The sequence below is a fragment of the Cervus elaphus genome, chromosome 15 (genome assembly GCF_910594005.1).
Source record: "Cervus elaphus chromosome 15, mCerEla1.1, whole genome shotgun sequence".
NCBI classification, from domain to species: domain Eukaryota; kingdom Metazoa; phylum Chordata; class Mammalia; order Artiodactyla; family Cervidae; genus Cervus; species Cervus elaphus.
The window spans coordinates 88,595,342-88,619,180 of record NC_057829.1 but is presented as its reverse complement, the minus strand read 5'-3'; the positions used below and the strand labels follow the sequence as shown (position 1 = coordinate 88,619,180).

Below are 23,839 nucleotides of genomic sequence, written 5' to 3'. Positions count from 1 at the left end.
AGGCCTTACAAAGATCTGAGAAAAGAAGAGAAGCAAGAGGCAAAGGAGAAAAGGAAAGATATACCCATTTGAATGCAGAGTTCCAAAGAACAGCAAGAAGAGATAAGAACTTCTTCCTAAGTGATCAATGCAAAGAAATAGAGGAAAACAATAGAATGGGAAAGACTAGAGATCTCTTCAAGAAAATTAGAGATACCAAGGGAACATTTCATGCAAAGATGGGCTCAACAAAGGATAGAAATGGTATGGATGTAACAGAAGCAGAAGATATTAAGAAGAGGTGGCAAGAATACACAGAAGAACTGTACAAAAAAAAGATCTTAATGACCCAGATAACAACGATGGTATGACCACTCACCTAGAGGCAGACACCCTGGAGTGTTAGGTAAAATGGGTCTTAGGAAGCGTCACTATGAAAAAGCTAGTGGAGGTGATGGAATTCCAGCTGAGTTATTTCAAGTCCTAAGAGATGATGCTATGAAAGTGCTACACTCAATATGCCAACAAATTTAGAAAACTCAGCAGTGGCGACAGGAATAGAAAGGTCAGTTTTCATTCCAATCCCAAAGACAGGCAATGTCAAAAAATGTTCCAACTCCCGCACAATCACATTCATCTCACATGCTAGCAAAGTAATGCTCAAAATTCTCAAAGCTAGGTTTCAACAGTATCTGAACAGAGAACTTCCAGATGTTCAAGTTAGAAAAGGCAGAGGAACCAGAGATTAAATTGCCAACATCTGTTGGATCATATAAAAAGCAAGAGAATTCCAGGAAAATATCTACTTCTGCTTCACTGACTATTCTAAAGCCTTTGACTGTGTGGATCACAACAAACTGGAAAATTCTTAAGGAGCTGGGAATACCAGGCCACCTGACCTGCCTCGTGAGAAACCTGTATGCAGGTCAAGAAGCAACAGTTAGAGACAGTTATGGAACAACAGACTGGTTCCAAATTGGGAAAGGAATATGTCAAGGCTGTATATTGTCACCCTGCTTATTTAATGATATGCAGAGTACATCATGCGAAATGCTCGGCTGGATGAAGCACAAGCTGAAATCAATATTGCCAGGAGAAATACCAATAACCTCAGATACGCAGATGACACCACACTTACGGCAGAAAGTGAAAAGGATATAAAGAGCCTCTTGATGAAAGTGAAAGAGGAGAGTGAAAAAGCTTAAAACTCAACATTCAGAAAATGAAGATCATGGCATCTGATCCCATTACTTCATGGCAAATAGATGGGGAATAAATGGAAACAGTGATAGACTTTACTTTCTTGGGCTCCAAAATCACTGCAGATGGTGACTGCAGCCATGAAATTAAAAGATGCTTGCTCCTTGGAAGAAAAGCTATGACCAACCTAGACAGCATATTAAAAAGCAGAGACATTACTTTGCCAACAAAGGTCCATCTAGTCAAGGCTATGGTTTTCCCAGTAGTCATGTAAGGATGCGAGAGATGGACCATAAAGAAAGCTGAGCACCAAAGAATACTTTTGAACTATGGCGTTGGAGAAGACTCTTGAGAGTCCCTTGGACTGCAAGGGGATCAAACCAGTCAATCCTAAAGGAAATCAGTCCTGAATACTCTTTGGAAGAACTGATGCTGAAGCTGAAGCTCCAATACTTTGGGCACCTGATGCAAAGAGCTGACTCACTGGAAAAGACCTTGATGCTAGGAAAGATTGAAGGCAGGAGGAGAAGGCGATGACAGAGGATGAGATGGTTGGATGGCATCACCAACTTGAAAGACATCAGTTTGAGAAAAATCCAGGAGTTGGTGCTGGACAGAGAAGCCTGGCGTGGTGCAATCCATGGGGTTGCAGAGTTGGACACGACTCGGTGACGTGACTGAACTGAACTGAATGGCACAGAAACAGAGATCAGAGAAACAGAAAGACACAAAACCTCTTTGCATGACCTCTGGGGACCTGTGCAGTTGGACACCCCAGCGCCTCTCAAGGCCCACCACCCTCGTTCTCCCCCACCTACAGCACTCTTTCTCCTCTTCCCACACATTCCACAATCCTCTCTTTTGCAAAAAAGGCTTCTGAAGGCTTCCCTGGTGGTCCAGTAGGAAGGGGAGTGGACCATGCAATGCAGGGCACACTGATTCATCCTGGCCAGGGAACTATGATCCCACGTGCTGGGTAGGGACTCAGCCCAGGAGCCTCAGCTGCTGAGCCTGGGCAGCATAACTAGAGAGTCCTTGGGCCACGAGGGAAAACCCTGGCAGCTAAGACCAGACACAGTCAAATGAATAATTTTTTTTTTCTTAAAGCCTTTTCTAGGACTTCCCTGGTGGTCCAGCGTTTAAGAATCTGCCTTCCAACGCAGGGGACGTGGGTTCAATTCCTCAAGTCGAGGAGCAAAGACCCCACATACCAAGGGGCAAACAAGTCCACGCACCGCCATTAATTACTAAGCTTGTAACCATTGAGCTCACGTGCCACAACTAAGCCTCAACACAGCCAAATATAAAGAAAAAAATATTTGTAAATTTTTTTTTTTTAAAGACTTCCCATCCACCTGACTCAGCCCAGTGTGGCTGATTGACAATGACCATTCTTTTGGAGCATGGATAACCTGGGTTGTCTGACAGACTCCCTGCTAAACTGTGATGCTCTCCACTACACCGGGGGCCTCAGAGCAAGACGTGTCTGCACTGCGGCTGTCATTACCTCCACTGTGTTAACACAGTTGCTCTTCACTAAGCAGCTTGTGAGTGAACTCAGTGTAAAAGGATTTCGCACCCTTGGACTCAGCATCCAGGGTAGAAAGTCGTCAATAGACTTCATCTCTGAGGAAAGGTCACAGGGATAAAGAAACAGATGCCCACCGCCAGGCTCCTCTGCCCACTCGTGACAGTCTCTACACAGGCTTGCAAATCACACTTTGGTGGATATTTTCACATGGAACTCAGGGCCTTTAAGACCAGGCCTGCCCAAGAGCAGAAGGCTTACTAAGCAAGGACAGTCACACAGCGAACATCCTTGCTTTCATAATCCCTGTGAGCATCATCACCGCTTTCCATCAGTTGAGAAGTCACCCTGGACCACGGCGACACAGGCTGGTGGTTGATGGGGACGGACAAGAAACAAAGAAGGGGCAACAGGCGATATCTACCAGGTGAGACCAAGGCAGGCGTCAGGAGGGGTTCTCAGAAGAGGTTGGACAGATGGAGACAGGAGGCATTTCAGGAAGAGGGCCCTGAGATCTCAGAGGGCTGCCTGGCCGGGCTTCCCTGGGTAACCTACGAGAGGACAGAACTGGGAGAGGCCACGGGAAGGAGGAGGAGCACATGGCAGACTGTGGCTGCCCCTGGGTCCTCCTCGGAGATGAGAAGGTCCCTGTAGGCTGGTTCTCTGAACCTTCACGGTCCTGTATCTTGGATTCTCTCAACCTGTAACTGACAAGCATCACTTCTACCCGCAACGTCTGTGAATAAGTCCTTACTCACTCAGTCACACCACAGACATTCCCTTAGGGCCACTTAGCGGGAATCTGGGACACGTGTCAAGAGAACAGTCTGCCCCAGGAGGTCCAGAGTACTCTTCATCACCTCGATCTTACAATGGACACTGAGCAAGTTCTCCACTTGTGGTCCTGACTCTGTGCCTTGGACCCAGGACCCAGCATCTGCATCTTCAGACCAGCATCTCCAATGCAGAAGAAGAACTTAAAGACCCCTCATGGCTGCCCATCCTAAAGGGACTGCCTCTATTATGACAATTTTGAGCTGAAATGTCCATCCTCTTTCTTTACTGGCTTAAGTCTTTCCATTTCAGCTATGTTCCACCCTCTCACAGGTCTGGGGGCCCAAGGGGCCATCTGGTAGGCCGTAAAAGTAACAGTTCTGAGGCTCATGACTTTGATGTTGATCAAAGCTGCAATTTTGTTTGAGAATGACTCATTCATCCAAAAAAGGGCTAAATTTGAAAACCTAAGGTAGCATTTTTAACAAGGAAGTAGACTTAAGAAAAGAGTTGAGGCTCTTTGCACATTGCAGTGCTGATTAACTTCCGATTATTTAACACAAAATACTCTTTTGTTTTTGTGAGCAGTTGTCCAAGTAGAAAAATACTCAAATCCTCTCTACGGATAGTTAACAGACAGGAACCCATTTTACAAAGGTTCTGACAGATTAACAACAATAAAAAAGGTTTACAATCCTTGCAGTATGAATTCGTGATATCCAAACCACAAATGGCATTTCATAATGGAAATCAAATTGTTCGCAAATAATTGATGCTCTGAACCACTGTGTCTACAGAAATAAACTCCTTTGGGAAATCAGGGCCACAACACATAACAAGTATCTGATGATCTGCTTCCTGCAAGGAGAGAGGGTACATGCTTGGAATTCAGGAAGTTACAGTCATTTTTTTTTTTTTTTAACATGTTCAAGTAGTGTATTATTCTCATAAGATTATTTCTCCCTTCTTGACTAAATATTCCAGGGTACTAGGTAAGGAAATATTTGTCATTTTATAGCCAATATTTTATTTTCTGTGTGAGTGAGTGAGTGAGTGAAGTCCCTTAGTCGTGTCCGACTCTTTGCGACCCCATGGACTGTAGGAACCTACCATGCTCCTCTGTCCTAGATAAGCTCTAAATATTAAGTTGACTCCAGACAAACATTTATTTTGACTTTTGGTATTAATAAATATAGAATACTTTTCTTCAATTTATTTTGCATTGTGTCAGGAAGGAAGAAATTTTCCTCTACCCTTCTAGATTCTTCTGCCTGGTCTAAGAATTAAACTGACATGAGATAGATTAGCGAAAGAAAATCAAACAAAAGTTTAAAACCATGTAAACATGGGAGAGACCTCAGAAAACTGAGTAACTTGTCAATATGGCTGAAACTCTCACCTTAAATATCATCTTCAGCTAAAGGCAAAAAGATGTTGGGAATAGTGGTTTGAGACCGCGAAAGAAGAAAGGCAGTTGTCATGGAAATAGAAAAGTAAATGCTTTGTAAACAAATGTTTTCTGGGCCTTGCAGAGACAGTCAGACACAGGAATTTTAACAGACTTTACTAGATTCCACATGTAATTTTGGGAAGATCCCCTGGGGGAGGGCATGGCAACCCACTCGAGTATTCTTGCTTGGAGAATTCCATGGACAGATGACCCTGGCGGGCTACAGTCCATGGGGTTACAGAGAGTGGGACACAGCTGAGCAGCTAACCAACTATTTGGTACAAGAGTTATCTGTGGTAATATCTCCCTTCTTGGAACAGGTCCTCTATCTTCGTTCCTTAGGCAGTTAGGGGGAAGGTCTAAGTTTCTTCCTGAGTCTTTTGGACCTTGACTGTTTTCAGTTTGAAATAATCCATATATCAAGGGGAAATTTTTTTTTTTTTTTTGGTTTTTTTTTTTTGACTTTTTTTTTTTTTTTCCAGTGGGTTTTGTCATACATTGATATGAATCAGCCATGGATTTACATGTATTCCCAATCCCGATCCCCCCTCCCACCTCCCTCTCCACCCGATTCCTCTGGGTCTTCCCAGTGCACCTGGCCCGAGCACTTGTCTCATGCATCCCACCTGGGCTGGTGATCTGTTTCACCATAGATAGTATACATGCTGTTCTTTTGAAATATCCCACCCTCACCTTCTCCCACAGAGTTCAAAAGTCTGTTCTGTATTTCTGTGTCTCTTTTTCTGTTTTGCATATAGGGTTATCGTTATCACCTTTCTAAATTCCATATATATGTGTTAGTATGCTGTAATGTTCTTTATCTTTCTGGCTTACTTCACTCTGTATAATGGGCTCCAGCTTCATCCATCTCATTAGGACTGGTTCAAATGAATTCTTTTTAATGGCTGAGTAATATTCCATGGTGTATATGTACCACAGCTTCCTTATCCATTCATCTGCTGATGGGCATCTAGGTTGCTTCCATGTCCTGGCTATTATAAACAGTGCTGCGATGAACATTGGGGTGCACGTGTCTCTTTCAGATCTGGTTTCCTCAGTGTGTATGCCCAGAAGTGGGATTGCTGGGTCATATGGCAGTTCTATTTCCAGTTTTTTAAGGAATCTCCACACTGTTTTCCATAGCGGCTGTACTAGTTTGCATTCCCACCAACAGTGTGGGAATGCAAACTAGTTACAGTCATTTTTAAACACCATTTTGTAAAATCACTTTTTCATGATATCCTGAAGCTTCCCTATCCACAGTACACTTGAATAATTTGGATTAAATATTTTTAACAGTTTGCATGAATCATATGATTTTGATCACGTGACTAATCTGTAAAGGACAAATGATCTATTGGAGCCCTGAGTTTTCAGCATGGGTAATGCTTCTCCTTCTGAAAAGTTTATCCTTCAGCCTGAACCACTGTCTAGGAAATTGCGCATGTAGATTTAGCTACAACTGCCTTAAAGCTCACATTCAGAAAACTAAGATCATGGCATACAGTCCCATCAGTTTATGGCAAATAGATGGGGAAACAGTGGAAACAGTGGCTGACTTTATTTTTGGGGGCTCCAAAATCACTGCAGATGGTGACTGCAGCCATGAAGTTAAAAGATGCTTACTCCACGGAAGGAAAGTTATGACCAATCTAGACAGCATATTAAAAAGCAGAGACATTACTTTGCCAGCAAAGGTCCGTCTAGTCAAGGCTATGGTTTTTCCAGTGGTCATGTATGGATGTGAGAGTTGGACGATGAAGAAAGCTGAGCACTGAAGAATTGACGCTTTTGAACTGTGGTGTTGGAGAAGACTCTTGAGAGTCCCTTGGACTGCAAGGAGATTCAACCAGTCCATCCTAAAGGAGATCAGTCCTGGGTGTTCATTGGAAGGACTGATGTTGAAGCTGAAACTCCAATACTTTGGCCACCTGATGTGACGAGCTGACTCATTTCAAAAGACCCTGATGCTGGGAAAGACTGAAGGTAGGAGGAGAAGGGGATGACAGAGGATGAGATGATTGGATGGCATCACCAACTCAATGGACATGAGTTTGGGTGAACTCCGGGAGATGGTGATGGACAGGGAAGCCTGGAGTGCTGCAGTCCATGGGGTCACAAGAGTCAGACACAACTGAGCGACTGAACTGAACTGAGCTGATCCTTCCAGTGGTCAAACAGGAGGCATGAAATGTTTCACATGGCAAATTGGACTTCACTGTGACATGCCTGCTGAAGAATCCCATGATAACATCACATGTGATATGTTACATGCGTGAGAAGAGTCCTAAATTACACTGCTCCTTAATATTACACAAAAACCTGAGAATAGCCCTACATTAAACTGCTCATTAATATTACACAAAAACTAAACATATAGACACACCATCACATACACATTCTTGCTCCTTGACTCCTTTGTAAGATTTTTTTTTTCTGATGTGGATCATTTTTAAAGTGTTTATTGAATTTGTTAACAATATTGTTTCTATTTTGTGTTTCAGTTTTTTGGGCCATGTGACATGTGGGACCTCAGGTTTCCGACCAGGGATCAAACCCACACCCCCTGCACTGGAAGGCGAAGTCTTAACCACTGGACCACAGGGAAGTCCCCCTTGACTTTGATGGAAGGAAAATTGCTATGATTTTAAGGTATAAATCCATTTGTGTATCTTTAGAAATTTAAATCCATCTGTTAATTATTATCTATTTTATCATTAAATATTACATATACAAACTTAAATATACATATGCATTCACACATATGCATAAACATACCCATATATAATGTCAGCGATTAGTGAGGTAGCTTTTTTTTTTAATTAGAATTAATCCTTTGAAAAAATTCTTAAATGCCTTGTCTTCTGACCATCCCTTAATAAGACTGATGTCAAGTGCAATCAATATTGTTTTGGAAACACTAGAAGAGCTTCCTGTGGTCTGTAGGAATCTAGGGGCCTCAGAAATGGAATCGGTGTTCCGAGACACGGGAGTGGAGGGTGGCCATCTACTTGGCAACTCTGCAGACGCACTGGCGGTGGCTTCTCAGAGGACATCTGCCATATGGCCCTGCGATGTCAGCTTGTCAGGGACGGTGCCTCTAAGGATCCGTTCCTCTCGATTGTACTTCTCCTAATTAAGTTGTATCACAGTCTCACTGAAGATGACTAGAGAATTATTTCCAGAAATGCTAATGAGTCCCCATGATGAGAGCTAATTAATAACGGAGCACAATTTAAGGCTGAAAATTCTCCTTGGCTTCTGCTATCGAGCGTCAATCGATAAATAAACAGGAGCTAATGGTAGACTCTCCGCGGTAACATTTCCAAATTTATCATGACCCCAAAGCATGGGAGAGGGAAGAACAGAAAAAGGATTTTTCTGGGCTGACACCCTGGGTCACTCTCCAGGTCAGTACAAGGAGTGAGCCTATCTCGGGAAGCTTATCTTCTCTCTCTCTCTTTTTAATTTTAAACTTTGTATTTTGTATTGGGGTATAGCTCATTAACAATGTTGCGGCAGTTTCAGAAGGGATTCAGCCGTACATAAACACGTGTGTTATCCATTCTCCAAACTCCCCTCCCATCCAGGCTGCCACACAGCACTGAGCAGAGACCCATGTGTTATGCGGTAGGTCCTTGTTGGTTATCCATTTTAAATAGGACCTTCATCTTCTTACAAACACACCTTTACCTAGACCATCCCTGGGCTTCTGAAGTCAAGTGGAGGCAAATCTAAAATCATATTGAAAATGGAAATGTTGATATCAGCATTTTGCCTAAAATGCTGACCTTAAAACAAGGTTATATGAAAAGGTAGAGTCACACTCACCACCACATCGGTCCTCATCTTCCCAAAAGTCTTGATCAAATGGGCATAATGATAGTCTTCCATCTGTCGTAGAATAGCTGTCATACAGGCCACGAAATTTCCCTGCAGACAAATCATAAGTTACAGTTACACAAGCAGAGAACGACACCCAAAAGTTGCTATAAACTGACAGGACCTTCTCTTGCTTCTCCTCCACTGTAAGAGCAGAGAAGGCAGTGGCCCCCACTCCAGTCCTCTTGCCTGGAAAGTCTCATGGACGGAGCAGCCTGGTGGGCTGCAGTCCACAGGGTCGCTAAGAGTCGGACACGACTGAGTGACCTCACTTTCACTTTTCACTTTCATGCCTTGGAGAAGGAAATGGTGGCCCACTCCAGTGTTCTTGCCTGGAGAATCCCAGGGGTGGGGGAGCCTGGTGGGCTGCGGTCTATGGGGTCGCACAGAGTCAGACACGACGGAAGCTTTGCAGCAGCAGCAGCTATAACACTAGGTTCTCATTAGTTATCTATTTTATACATGTGAAAGTAAAAGTTGCTCAGAGGTATCTGACTCTTTGTGACCCCATGGGCTATACAGTCCATGGAATTCTCCAGGCCAGAATGCTGGAGTGGGTAGCCTATCCCTTCTCCAAGGGATCTTCCCCACTCAGGGATCGAACCCAGGTCTCCGGCATTGCAGGCAGATTCTTTTCCAGCTGAGCCACCAGGGAAGCCCAAGAATGCTGGAGTGGTGGCCTATCCCTTCTCCAGCAGATCTTCCTGACCCAGGAATCTAACCGGGGTCTCCCGCACTGCAGGCGGATTCTTTTCCAGCTGAGCCACCAGGGAAGCCAGTTTATACATAACGGTGTGTGCATGTTAATCCCAATCCTTAAAAATGCATTCAAATATACATTAGGTGCAGACAAATACTGTCTGATTCCACTTATATGATTCTACTTAATCTAGAATAGTCTGATTCATAGTCAGAAAGTACACTGGTAGATGTACCAGGGGCTGGGGGTTTTGGGGGTGCAGAGTGGGGAGGGGGAGTTAGTGTTTAACGGGGACACTTTCAGTTTAGGAAGGTGAAAAATTTGAGAAGTGGAGGAGGATGGTGAGAGCTGCTTAGTGCCACTGAACTGTACAGTTAACTATAGTTAAACAGTATGTGACCTCTACCATGATAAAAAATAAAAATAAAAACTCTGGTCGGGGGAGGGGAGGAGAATTGATGTGAACCAAGAGTCTGGGGTCACAGCCCATCAAAGAGACACCACGATTGAGGCTGGCCAGCTAGGTGACCAGTCACTCCAGCCTCAGCATCTTCTCTTTTGCTACAGTTCTGTCTCTCTGACTCCATTAAATGCTTGCTGATACATGACTGTCCAGTCTGGAAGAAACAAGCTTGAAAGGTTTTCTGCATTAAATCTGTGCAAATGGGAGACAGGACTGAGATCACTGCCACTTCTGTTTTGTGCTCTCCGGACAGTCGCTGCCCTGATTATCAGGCCAAGTGTGCGTGCAGCACCTCCTCCTGGGCTGTGGCAAAGAAAGGCCTTTTATTTCTCAAATCTGCCTGTATCCCCCTTGGCCAATTTGGAGGCAATCACCAGTGACTCCACAATGAGTTATGGTCCAATTCTCCTCCAGGAGAAGCATGTGGGGAGGAATGCAGCCTCATCAGAATGTAAAGTGGGAGAGGCAGGAATTTCTCACAACAGACAGAGCTGGAAGGAAAGGGAAAGAAGGGGAAAAAAAGAAACCACCAAAGGAAACCAAGACACGGAGAAAGGACGGGACCAGAGCACTGACCAGCGGAAGTGTGGACGTGTTTGCATGTGTGGGTCTGTGTACCTCTGTGTGTGTGCAGACACACCAAGGCACATTTGGTCTAGTGACTAGGCAGGGGGTTAAACTGTCTTGTTGCCATTAATTGCAATATATCATTTCTGAGGTTCATGGCTAACAGCATCCTAACAACCTTCTTTGCTTTTAAATATTTTTCCCTAAAGTAATGACATTGCAAGAAATATAGGACCTATGTTTTCTCCCATTAAAGCAGTATGAGTCTGGTAAAATTATAGGATGAGACATACTCTGAGACATGCCCTAATTTTGCCTTGTTAAATGAGTTCACAGATTGTATTCTTTCACTAATTCTACTTTTACAAGCAATATATTTGAATGCCTGGATATCTCTTGTATGAATTTAGAATGCATGCTCTGTAGTGAAATATCAAAGTCCACTATTTTTTTCTGAGCCATTTTATATCTGTAATATACATATATGCTTCCACATGAGTCCTCAGGGAATGCATTATGTAAGTCAGACAAATAAAATAATGATAATATGGTATCTTCCATTTGCCCAGAACTGTAAATTATTTGTGAATGACGATAATTGCTGAAATTTAGATTCCAAGTTGGTGTTCAGGGAAAGAGCTTAAATAATGCTTGTTTTCCACTGGAGGAATGATCTGTAAAATGGCAACATGTCCATTTATGAAGATGAACTTTTGAAATATGTAGGTAGTTAGCATCTTGTTGAGCACAAGATAAGCTGCCTTTGTATCTTCTTTATTCTTGATGAAAGCCATCTTTTGGATAACAGTCTTCATCATTTTACATGTTAATTGATTACCATGTGTCAAGCACCATGCTGGGGCCATTAGAAACAAGGCCTCGTTCAATCACACCACAGATTCTCTTCTTGTTCCCATATTATAGGCAGTAAAACTGAGGCAGAAAAGTGCTCCCCTCTCAATGAAAATATGGAAACCCAGCTGTGAACCCAGAATGCCACCTATGAGGCAAGTGCTGAGGAGCTGGGCTAATTTTCCAGTTATCCAGATGGGCATTTTAATTATTTTTCTGAGAAATTTGAGGTCACTGCTAATGGCCAACCTGAAACAGAGATTCACTTTCTCATACTTCTGCAGTCATTAGAGAAAATTGGGAAGATCATGCAGAAATGGAAAAGGTGGCCATAGACAGTGTCCCCAAGTCTCCCCTGACCCAGCTGGCTATGACCTGGACACCTCCCGCCCAGACAAGGAGCTTGTCTGGAACAAGAAGGGTCACCTGCCAGGGGTTCAAATTAATTTTCTGCAGGTCAGAGGGTTAAAGATTCGGGACTCCACAGTACAGTCACTGAAATCACGAAGCCAGCCACGTATAATTCAGAGCAATGGACTCACATCCTGCACTTTAAATGTGAAGTTCAAAGTAGAAAGAAGACCCCAGAGCAGTCTTGAAAAGGCGAAGAACATGCGTAGGGAGTAATATCCATGATAAAACAACACACACACATAGAACATCCAGAGTCTGGCCAGATACTCAAACGGGTGATGTGGACACACTCAGTTTAGGTAGCAGACTGCCACGTAATGCTGAAAAATTCATGCAAGGCAAAGGCCAAGGGAACCGACGTGATGCAGAAAATGTAAACCTGAAAAGAACATGGCAATTTCCATAAAGCAAATCCTGGGAAGGCTTCAGTGGCTGATCAGGAGGTTTGTACATGCATAAGAACGTCACAGAGAGAGCAACCAAATGGCCTCTTGTCTAAGCAACGGGGACTAATGGGAGGACAGAGGCAGGTCATCAACTTGAGTTAGAGGTCAAAAGACCAGCAGATACAAGGCACTCCCTACTTAACTTAAGGAAACGTTATGGAAGCAATTGGTACTGTTCAGTCTTGCTTAGAGGAAGCAAATCTTTCTATTTCAGTCCTATTCTAAGCAGAAATGCTGGACCCCACCAGCATTTTACCAGAAAGAGGTAATATACCTGTCAAGTTTCACAGAAAGGCTCCCTCTTTCCCTGGGAATGGTGTCCCGTGCGAGGGGGCCAGTATCTTTAGAGAAGAAACATGGCGGACACCATGGAGCATGACCGCCTACGTGAACTCAGTGGAAGAGCTGTGGGTTTCCAAGGGTAGACGGAAAGCAAGCATTTATGGAAGCTGTGTTTGAAACCAATCACACACCAGAAACAGAAATGGGGCGAGCTGTGACACAAAACTTACTCTGCAGGCTCAGAAGAAAACTACTGTCTAATGCCTGGCCACTGATTCACTGGAAATGCATTTAGAAGTCATAGGACGCTTTTAGTTTAGACAACGGGTGGGTGGACAGGTAGGCTGGGGGTGATTGTACAGAATTCCTCCTGGAAGCTGAGCCTGGGGGTCGGGTTCTAGTCCCAGTGGCTGAGTAAAAATAAACAAATAAATAAAAGTAAGACATATTCCTTATGACTTCAAAGCAATGCAAAATAGGGACAGAGAAGTCAGGAGGCGGTGGCAGAACTTTTAAAAATCAGGACATGGAAGCCTCATAAACAAAAAAATGTGAACTTCATTAGCAATCAGAGATGAAAATGGTATATCATTATTTGCCTGCCAAAATAGCAGAGGAGTATTTAAGTGATGATAATGTTAGCAAGGGCGCAGGGGATGAGCACTCTTAGACACCACTGGTGGGAGCATAAATTGCTATAACCTTTTTAAAAAGCGATTTGGCAATAGGTTTAAAAAGTCTTGGAAAAAAATACTCATCTCCTCAGGGTAATTCGAACTCTCACAAGCCACCTAAGGAAGTAATTCAGAATCAGAAACTTTATGCCCAAAGATGGCCATTGCATCTCTGAAGACATCTCAGTGTTCAACAGCTAGGAACTGTATAAGTAATATGACAGTTTGTAAGATTGCAAGGTAAAATACAGGATGCCCAGCTCAATTTGAATCTCAGAAAAATATGTCCCAAAGATTGCATTGGAAATTTTGCACGTGACATTCATATACTAAGGAAATGATTTGTTGTTTACCTGAAGTTCATTTTTTTATTTGCTAATTCACATAAACATACTATAGTTTTTTGATGAAATATTATGCAACCATCAAACAATAATCATGAAAATATGAACTGTTTTAAATAGCACAAGAAAATGCTCAAAGATGAAAATCAGACGTAATCATGGTACTGATAGTTTTCAGCAAAACAAAAAATATAGCACAGGAAAAAATAAAAGAGGAAACAATTCAAAGAAAAGACACCACATAGTCATGAGGGCGGGAGGATGAGTCCAGATTACTTTCAAAACTGGAAAATATATTAGCATTTTAAAAGGTGGGACAAGAACTGAGAGAGTAGCATTGACATATACACACCATCAAACGTCAAACAGATAGCGGGTGGGGATTTGCTGTATAAGGAAGGGAGCGCAACCCAGGGCTCTGTGACAGCCTCCACGGCGGGACGGGGTGGAGGGTGGGAGGGGGCCCAGGAGGGAGGGGACGTAGGTGTGCTTATGGCTGATTCACATTCTCCAAGGCAGAGACCAGCACAGCACGGTCAAGCGATGATCCTCCAAGTAAAAAATAAATCCTAAAAAAAGGTGGTCGTTAGATGGACAGTTGAGATCTCCACTTTCTCCCCCTGACCCTCAGTGTCCTTAGGGATTGCCTTATTCTCAAAAAGCCCTTTCCTGGGGCACCCTCTGCCCACGTGGACTAGGACACTGCTTCTCAAGCCTTGGACTGAACTTGCTCCTGTGCTCCCCTGGAGCTCTCTCCTGGCCCTCCTCCACTTTCAGTCTGGAACACCCGCGCTCTAAGCAGGTGGCCAGGTGGGCTGGAGAACAGGAGAACGCAGCGCCGCTGGGGGAGAGCGGGCAGGGTGGGGCGGGCCAGCGAGTGCACGAAGCCCCAGTGGGCTGCAGAGACAAAAGCTTTCTAACAAAGGCCAGAGTTTGAGGAATGATGACTTAGGGTGAGTTCTTGTCAATGGTATCTTTGCCATCTTCGCCTAGTCTAGGGTCCAAGACTGCGTACATGAATTAGAAGGAAAAATCCCAAGGATGTGTATTCACAGTCCTGAGCTGTGACGGGGCGCCTCTTTCAGGTAAAGCCATCAGGGCTGAGTCATGAGGCTCAGAGACTGAAGTTTGACATTGCTCTTCACAATGCCATCCACAGTCCAGAACGCTTCATACACCCCTGGATCTCACATGTGCATGGGGCCCGCAGCACAGGCAGAAATTCTGTCTCTTCCAAGTGCTCTAAACGCCGAGGGATTTGGGGGAGCTCCAAACCGCACAAGCTGTTGGAGGTGCAGACAGAGCCCCAGGGACATGTGGTCTGGAGGGTAGGCTCCAGGCTTGAATAAGAGGAGAATCTACTATTTATATCAGGGATTACACTTCTTGGTGGCCAGTGATGACATGTCAAAAATTTTTAATGTGTTTTCATGAAAGCAAGTGCTTTAAAGAGGAATTCTCATTTATATATTTCATTTCAAATATATCGATGAAAACAAATCCACTTCATAATTACCATCAAAAGTTGAAGAAAAAGTAATCCTCCAATGATACTGCTAAAGGACACAGGGCAAGAATTGCAGCAAAGGTGGGAAGAGGTACCACTTGGTGGATTCTAGATGACTTCCATACTGGGGAGCATTTCAGCCAAAGAATCAATACTGCACGGCAGCATTATGAGGACTAGGATTTGGAAGAGGGAACGTAGTTGAGAGTCGAGTGCTCTGTTTCAAAGGCAATTGTTGTTGTTGTTCGCTAAGTCATATCTGACTCTTTGTGACCCCATGGACTGCAGTACGCCAGGCTCCTCAGTCCACTCTCTCCTGGAGTTGGCTCAAATTCACGTCCATTGAGTCGGTGATGCTATCCAACAATCTCATCTTCTGCCACCCACTTCTTTTGACTTCAATCTTTCCCAGCATCAGGGTCTTTTCCAAAGAGATGGATTCTTTGCATCAGGGGGCCAAAGTATTGGAGCTTCAGCTTCAGCATCAGTCCTTCCAGTGAATATACAGGTTGATTTCCTTTCAAAGGCAGGGGTGATATGAAATAAATCCCCATACAGGTAAGTTCCTGGACAAATAAGGAGAAGCCCTAGAGAACACAAGGATTTCTGTTTTCAAGAGGGAAAGCCAATGGTGAAATGTTTAAAGGTTCTATTTGTTATAAGGAAACTTAAGAGAGAAAAACAGGGAGTCCAGACAGATAACACAAAGAATATCTCAACATGTCATTCACTGGCCCAAAGCATCCTCCATAACCTCTGTAGAGATGATGTTTGTGAAAAATACACATAGGGGGCATCCACATAACAAATTAAAAACAACCGTAAACACAAACTCATCTGTTTCCTCACATTAAACTGACAATAATGTTTCTAAAATTCACAAATGCACAAAGACCAAGAGAAGAAGAGAGACAGAACCACAGAGGAGGGAATTCTGGAAGCTGACAAGCAGATGCGGGAATGGTTACTGGCTGTGCTGGAAGCAGGAAGGGAGTGAATATCTATCAAGAATCCTGTTGATTCTGGGCAGAGAGTCCTGGAAAGTCTCAGAAACTGGAGCTGCCAGTTACTCAGAGAGCGAGGCTACGTGTCAACTGGAAATCAAAAGCCCTGATGTCTTTAAAACCTGGCCAATATGTCCACTCCAGCAGGTCACCTAAGGGGACCAGCTCGCTCCCAGCAGGGAAGCATGTGTTTACCGTCCTGAGAAAACAGAAGAGACAGTGGGGCAGGACCACTTGGCTGAGACTGTCCAGTGATGGGAAGCCGATCACTCTAAGTGCCCACGTTGCTCTGCTCAGCTCGGCTTCCAGCAAAGCAGCAAGGATAAGCAGCCCGCACTTAAGCCCCATAGCAAACTGGAACAGGCAACTAGGAGAGTCCTCTCTGGAGAAACTGACCAGCCCAAGAGAATACCCACTAACTTCCCATCGAGGTTCTGACAACATGAGGCCCTATCCACATGGGTTCCTCATGCAGTGAAGCCCAGAGCCATCAAGGTCTGTGCATGCAGGGGGACAGAGGGTCTGATCACGGCTGCAGTCCTCAGGAGAAAAACTGACCAGACACTAATAAAGGAGGCCCGAGCAAGCAAAAACAGGAGCCAGAGGAATGAAAGAATATTGAGAAAACATAAGAAAATTCAAAGAACTATCATTACTATCTTCAAGTAGATAAGAGATGATATCCGTAAAACAAGAATATAATATGATAAAAAGAAAAAAAAGGGACAGATACAATGAAATGATTATGGAATGCTTCAGTTTTATTAGCAGAAATAAACATCTTAATAGAAGTTTTGGAATATACAATTAATGAAATCCTTCAGTAGGACAAGATACACACAGAGAATAAAATCATCAGAGAATCCATTCAGGAGTCAATATTGAATAAAAAGACATTGCAGAAAGAACACAGAAAATAGAGAGACAAAAGTATTTTTACAAAATGATAGAAGACTCATTAAAGGATTATAAGAACTACTAAATGACTTCACAGATTTCAGGACACAGGATCAAATTACAAAACTCAATTATTTTTCTATATACTAGCAATGAATAATCCGAAAATAAAATTTAGGGGAAAAATTCCTTTTATTAAAGCATCAAAACAAACTTAAGAATAACTTAAACAAAATTGTATAACACTTGGACCCCCAAAACCAGAAGGTACTCTAAAAGAAATTAAAGAGGACTGAAATAAATAGAAAGATACCCCATGTTCATGGATTAGAAGACTTAATATTGTCAAAATGGCTATACTCCCCAAATTGAGGTACAGATTCAACTCAATTCCTATCAAAATTCCAGCTGGCTGCTTTGCAGAAATTGACAGGTTAGTCACAGATGACTGTATTTTGCCTGACTTCATTTCTAGACAGTGTCCAGGACCGGCAAGCCCATAAAAACGTAAAGTGAGACTTGGGATTGCCAAGAGCTGGAAGTTTAAGGGGAGAATGGAGAGCAGCTGCCATTGGGTATGGGTTTCCTTTGTGAGTGACAACAATATTCTAAAATGGATCATGTGCCTATAGTTAAAACCTTATATTCTTACATTAAATAGATGAATCTTATGGCATAAAAATTAGATCTCAACAAAGCTGTCAAAAATCCTTAAATATAAATTAATTAACTAAACAATGTAAGATAATTATTCTAAAATGACAAGCATATCCAAAATGAAAGGGCCCACTGAGGGTCAAACACAATCAAGACTCACATGTGTGAGATTTTGGAATATTACAGATAGAACAATAATTCTCAAACATTCACGAACAAAAGAAGAGGTCCAGGGGTTAATACTCCAAGCTCCCAATGCTGGGAGCCTGGGTTCATTCCTGAGTCAGGGAACTAGATCCCACATGCTGCAACTAAAGGTCCTGCATGCCGAAATTAAGACACAGCAAAATAAATAAAAATTATGAAAAAAGAAATGCACAAATAGTTGCAAGCATGGACTAGGAATTGATCATGGACAGGACAGTGAAGGAGGCACCTAATTCTTAGGACAAGTCAAGCCCTTGTAAACCCTCAGATTTAAAATGATAATAACCTACTTGGAAAACCCCTTCCAAATTCCATGATCCTTGTGAAATTATTCTTTCTCTGTAGATTCGTGAAACAGATACAAGGAAGATTTTCTCACCTTTGCTTTGGTCTCTCCATTCATGTATTTTGACATCATGTGAGATCACTCAACCCTTTTGGATGGGGTTGGGGGTTATGAGGGAGAAATGATAATGCAGATAGAGCAACGGTGTAAGGCGAAGAGAAGACAGTGCCCGTGGGAGATACAGCAGAAGACAGAGGTCACGGCAGTGCTTGGCAGAGTATTCAACATCTTGTTAACTAAATATGTGCTTAGGCATAATACACAATAAAAAGGCTGAATCAGGTACTGTTGTTAACACTGAGGTTACTGGAAAAATAAATATTCACTCATACCATCTGAACTTACTACATCTTTCCCCAAAATACACTCCATGGTGAAACTGAGGGCAGTCTTCTGTTTCTTCTTCAAGAAAAAGTCAGTCCCATGAATCATCTGTCCAAAGCACAGTTAATTTTTACTCATTTAGTTTCCAAACTATTGTGATCCTTTGTTTTATAAAGGACCACAGAGTGAGGAAAGTTTGTAAAAAGACACTATACCAAATTAAAAATAGTATGGTTGAGAAACAAAACTAATGTCATCTACTAGCTCATTTCAACTACTAGCAACAAATTAAACATGCATCTTAAATTTAAAGTGAATGCTATAGCTCATATGATTGCAGACACAATAAAGAAAAAAATTTAATTTTTAAAACAAAATCAATTTCAACTTTACAGTGGCAGTAATTTAGGAAGATGTTTTTAGGAAAAATATACCAAAAGGAACTCTCTGGATCTTGCATTACCCATAACAATTATTTGCTGCTTAGTCAACATAATAAATCAAACACATATTCACATTTGTTATGAAGAATAAAAATAAATTACAATCAAATTTTATATACATACAATTATACTTTCTGGTATAAAGAGGAATATACATATATTGTATATAATTTCTTGATATAATTCATTTGTTGCTAACACAAGTCAGATTACTACAGAAAATTTTTTATTTATTTTCATAAACTCAGTAAATCAGATAATATTAGAACCTTAGAGAGCTTAGTATTTTTCAGATCTTCTCCCATGATATATAGTAACTGTAAATACACTGTAGTAAAAACAAGAGTAATTCAGTCTTAATGAAATGTTGCCTTTGAAGGGGGATCAATAAACTACATATTTTTAAGCTCTCTTTTGTCCATAAAGGACACTCTTGTCATCATGGTTATAGATTAAAATTGAAACTCTTTATTGGATGAAATGAAATTCCTCTCCATGAATCATAAAATGATGTTCAGTAGTATTTATATTGGTTAGATGAGAGGATGGGGAGAAAACTGCCACATACAAAATGCTAAAAAAAAAAAAAAAACTAATGAGTCATAAGGAGAACAAAATACATTTTGTAATATAAGATTATTTTAAAATAGAAGCAATGATAATCTGATTTATAAGATGTTATTTCTTAGGAAATAGTCATTTATACATAAATATATACACCTACAGTGTACAGATAAAGGCTCAAGTGCTACCCATCACAATACCTCACTAGTAGCTTGTCTGCTCAGGACTACAAGAGCCCCCAAGGTTCTTTTAGCACTAAGTGCCCTGAGGGTTATTTTCTCCTACTATGGGGAAGGGGAACTCAGTCTGGGGGAGGGGGTGGTACCCAAGAGAAATTCTGCAGAGCAATGCACCTGCTGAGCAGGTGTGCGAGAAAACACACGTGGCATGAGAACCCCCGCAGGGGCTGCATGCCCACCCCATCTCCCCTTCCCCACGGCCCTGAGGAAATCAAAGCATCCTCAGATTCTGAGGCGCTGGGGCCACCTGGAACATGCCAGAAGAAATTGGGGAGATAAGGCGGAAATGATGAGAAGATTGAAAATGCTGCCGGGGATTAATAAGCGCAACACTCTACAGACCCTCAAAGAGTGGGCGCTGTGCTGACAACACGGAGTTTTGGGGGCTTGGCCAGGTGGATACAGACAGTGCCCCCAGGATGAGCACACACGGGGGCCTGGGGCCAAAGGACTAAGTCAGGGCCCAGAAGGATGCTGGAGGAGACTGTCCTGGCAGAAGTGAGAACACGTGACGAACAACAGGAGCAACGGATCACGACACAGTGGAAGGTCCAGGAGTCTACATTGGTACTCAGACAAGGGGTCTCGGCAAGGCAGGCAGTGTTGGAAAGAGAGACAAAGGTAAGACCCTGATCTTACAGATCAAAATGTATAGACGGAACCAGAAAATAAGGAAACCGACCGTTCTAATCCCTAAAGCAACGGTTGATTCCAGAAAGGATTCTCTTCTCAATGGGGACTGAAAAGATTCGGATCAATGTCCTTGGGGATGAAGACCCTCAATCTGAAACTATCACCCCTACATTCTTCCTCATTACAGACTGTGCCCCTGGGTGTGACGGAACACAAAGGACGCATCATCCCCGAGATGGTATTCTGTGCCAAAAATGTGAGATAATAAGGAATAATTCTTTGAGGAAAACACCCTCACCCTAGTTGGGGGAAGGAAGGAAGGAAGATAATTAACTCCTTTTTATATGTAAGAGTTAGAGAGAGTTGGCCAACACACACTTAGGAGAGGAGAAGAGCAAGAGACAGTGATCAGACCCCAAGTGAAAGGAGAAGATGGAGAAGACGGGGGAGGGGTGAAGAGGGGAAAAGGGATGCAGAGGCTGCAGACAAATCCAGGTTATGCGACATCGGATAAGACCACTGGCCTGAGCCCTTAAAGAAGGTCAATGAGGAAACTTCATCTGGGGTAGATATTATATTATAGAATTGCTAGCTTTTGTAGATGCCATATTATTACTGACTATGCAGCAGAATTACTTTCTCAGGAGATGCAAGAAACAATGAGGGACGACGCGCCATCATGTCCGTGACAAACTTTTCCTCTGGTGAAAAAATAAATTTACATTTGATATATGCAAATACACAATGAAGAGAGGGCAGAGTTAATGCATACCTGACAAACTGTTAATAAAGAATGGATCTAGCTGACGGGTATTCATGTTTTACTGTAATATTTTTTCAACATTTCCATACCTATGCAAACTCCAAAATAAAAAGCTAAGGGAAACAACTTCTGCTCACAGACTGCTGGAGAAGACACACTTGACAACAGTTCATTAAGACACAATGCCACAAATGTTAGAAAATTCCAATCATAGGAATTATTACTGAATATAACAACAGGAAAACAAGCAACGAGTTAGCTACTTTAAGACATTTAGGGAAGGGAGAGAGGAGGAGTGAAGCTTCCCAACTCAGAAATACTCACTCAGGAAACTGAGGAGCAAAAATGTAAGTGAATGGAGAGTTTTAATGCTTTTGTATATAAAGCTCCGACACACGCATTCTTCAACGCAAGAATGATTATTTGGACTGCTCACTGTAGAAGTGTTTGCTGGCCTTGACAAAATACTCTTCAGTGACAGTAGTAAGAGTAAAAACATCCCATCTCCATATGAAACACAGATCTTAATATCACACATATTCCTTTCATTATTTTACAATGTTTTTCTTTTTAGGCTAAAGGTTTACAGGTAGATGATAGAAAATTCGCTTACGAGACAGGACTAAAAGGCTTGAGGCAGGCAGTTTATAATAATCACTTAACCCAGATCAAGAATGCTATATAAAGTAGAACAGGCAATTTAAGCTCTCTGAGCCTCAGTTTCCTCATCTGTAAAGTGGGGACTGTAACTTTAAACTCCAGAATTGTTGAAAGATTTAAATTGGTTATTGATGTAAGGATATTAGCTCAGTGTCTGGCTACACACACAAATGCTGGTTATAGTGGTGGTGATCATGATGACAGATAATACAAGAATACTTTAAAGTCACAAAATATGCATATAAAGTCAGGAGACATTCATAACAGAGTCCAAGAATGCTTAAAAAAAATGGAGATATATTTATGTTCAGGGTCTGGAAGAATCAATATCGTTAAGGTGCCAAGTGATCTACAGTCGGCAGGAAGGTATTGTAGAAATTAACAATCTAATTCTAAACTTTATGTGGAAAAGCAAATAGTGTGAAATAGCCAAAGAAACTTTGAATGATGTTAAAGGACACACACTGCCTGAATTTAAGATTTATTACAAAACTACAGATATTAAGACGGTGGTATTGGTGAAAGGACAGACCGATAGATGAAAAAACCTGACCACACACACAGGGTTAATGGATTTTCAACAAAAGTGCCAAGAAAATTTAATAAAGTATAATGTTTTTAACAAATGGTGTTTTCAAATGATATAATTAGACACAAATGAAAAGTCAGAAAGAAAAAGGAGGGAGGCATGGAGGAAAATAGAGTTGGCCTATACCCTACACCATATACAAAAGTCAACATAAAATGTATCATAAATGCAAAACCTCCAAAACAGCAGAAATTCTAGAAGGAAACGCAAGGAAAAACCTTTCCAGCCTTGGTAGGTATATATTTCTTGGGATACAAAACGCATGAAACATATAAGAACAACTGACACCCTCCTGTATTGTCGGTCTGAAGGCAAAAGGGTACAGACATTTTGGGCAAACTCTGGCAGTTTCTTGTACATTCAATCATATACTGACCATAGGGCCCAGTCATCCTGCTTCTAAGTATTCATGCAAGAGAAAGGAAAACATACATCCACACAAAGACCTCTACACAAAAGATTACAGACAGTCTTAGTCTTAAATGTCAAGCATCACCCTATATGTCTATTACCTGGTAAACGGGTCAACAAACGCCGGGACATCCATGTGATGGAATAGGGCTCAGCAATAAAATGGACATTTTGCTTATCTACTGATAAACAAATGGAGATCATCCTCAGACACGAAGGCTTTCTTTTGTTAAAACAAACAACAACAACAAACTGTGCTAACTGAAAGATGCCAAGACAAAAGGTGACACAGTATATAAATTCATCTAGAAACACAGACTATAGTGACCAAAGGGAGAAGGTTGACTCCAGAAGGGCATATGAAAATATTCTGAACCCTGTATTTGGTGGGGCTTACACCACTGAATTATCAATCACAATTCAGAACTAAAAGGGTGAATTTTACTATATGATCTTATGTATGTATATATATGTATGTATACATATGTGCATATATATACACACAAAAAAAATCATAAAAATAAAAAAACACAAATTGAAAACCATAAAATACCCTGTAAGTGATATGCAGCTAATATTGATATTTAGTGGATTCCTTCTTGCTCTCACATATAGAAACAACCTAGTTAATGAACGTAGGATCATAGTTCAGTTACTGTAGCTTTCAAATGGTTCATTATTTTCAGTACAAGCCCTACATCACTACCCTTGGTTTTCACATTTTCCATGGGTATCCATGACAATTTATTCTTCCACATGAACTTTAGAACCACATTATTGAGTTTGAAAGAAGTCCCCCTGGAACTGACATTGAGATTGCAATGAATTTTTAAATTAATGGAGAAGGCTTATAGATAAACCAGCCTTCTCATTTATACAGACATGGTGTCTCCGCATTGGTTAGTCTATTTTGATGTCATTCAGGAATGTTCTGTGGTTTTCATCACGTGAATCTTAAATAGCGCATGTATTGTTGATTCCTATAGGGAAGAGAGGGAGAAGACAATGGCAACCCACTCCAGTGTTCTTGCCTGGAGAAC

At 41.9% G+C, this 23,839-nt stretch overlaps 1 protein-coding gene across 2 annotated transcripts in view; it reads right to left on the bottom strand.

The window, feature by feature from the left end:
• Nucleotides 1–23,839, bottom strand: part of DOCK1 (dedicator of cytokinesis 1) — a 546,606-nt gene that overhangs the window by 202,150 nt on the left and 320,617 nt on the right. For both annotated transcript variants that reach the window (XM_043926662.1, XM_043926663.1), the window contains exon 28: nt 8,763–8,864. In XM_043926662.1, coding sequence (XP_043782597.1) covers nt 8,763–8,864 — 102 coding nt within the window. The remainder of the gene's footprint in view (nt 1–8,762; nt 8,865–23,839) is intronic.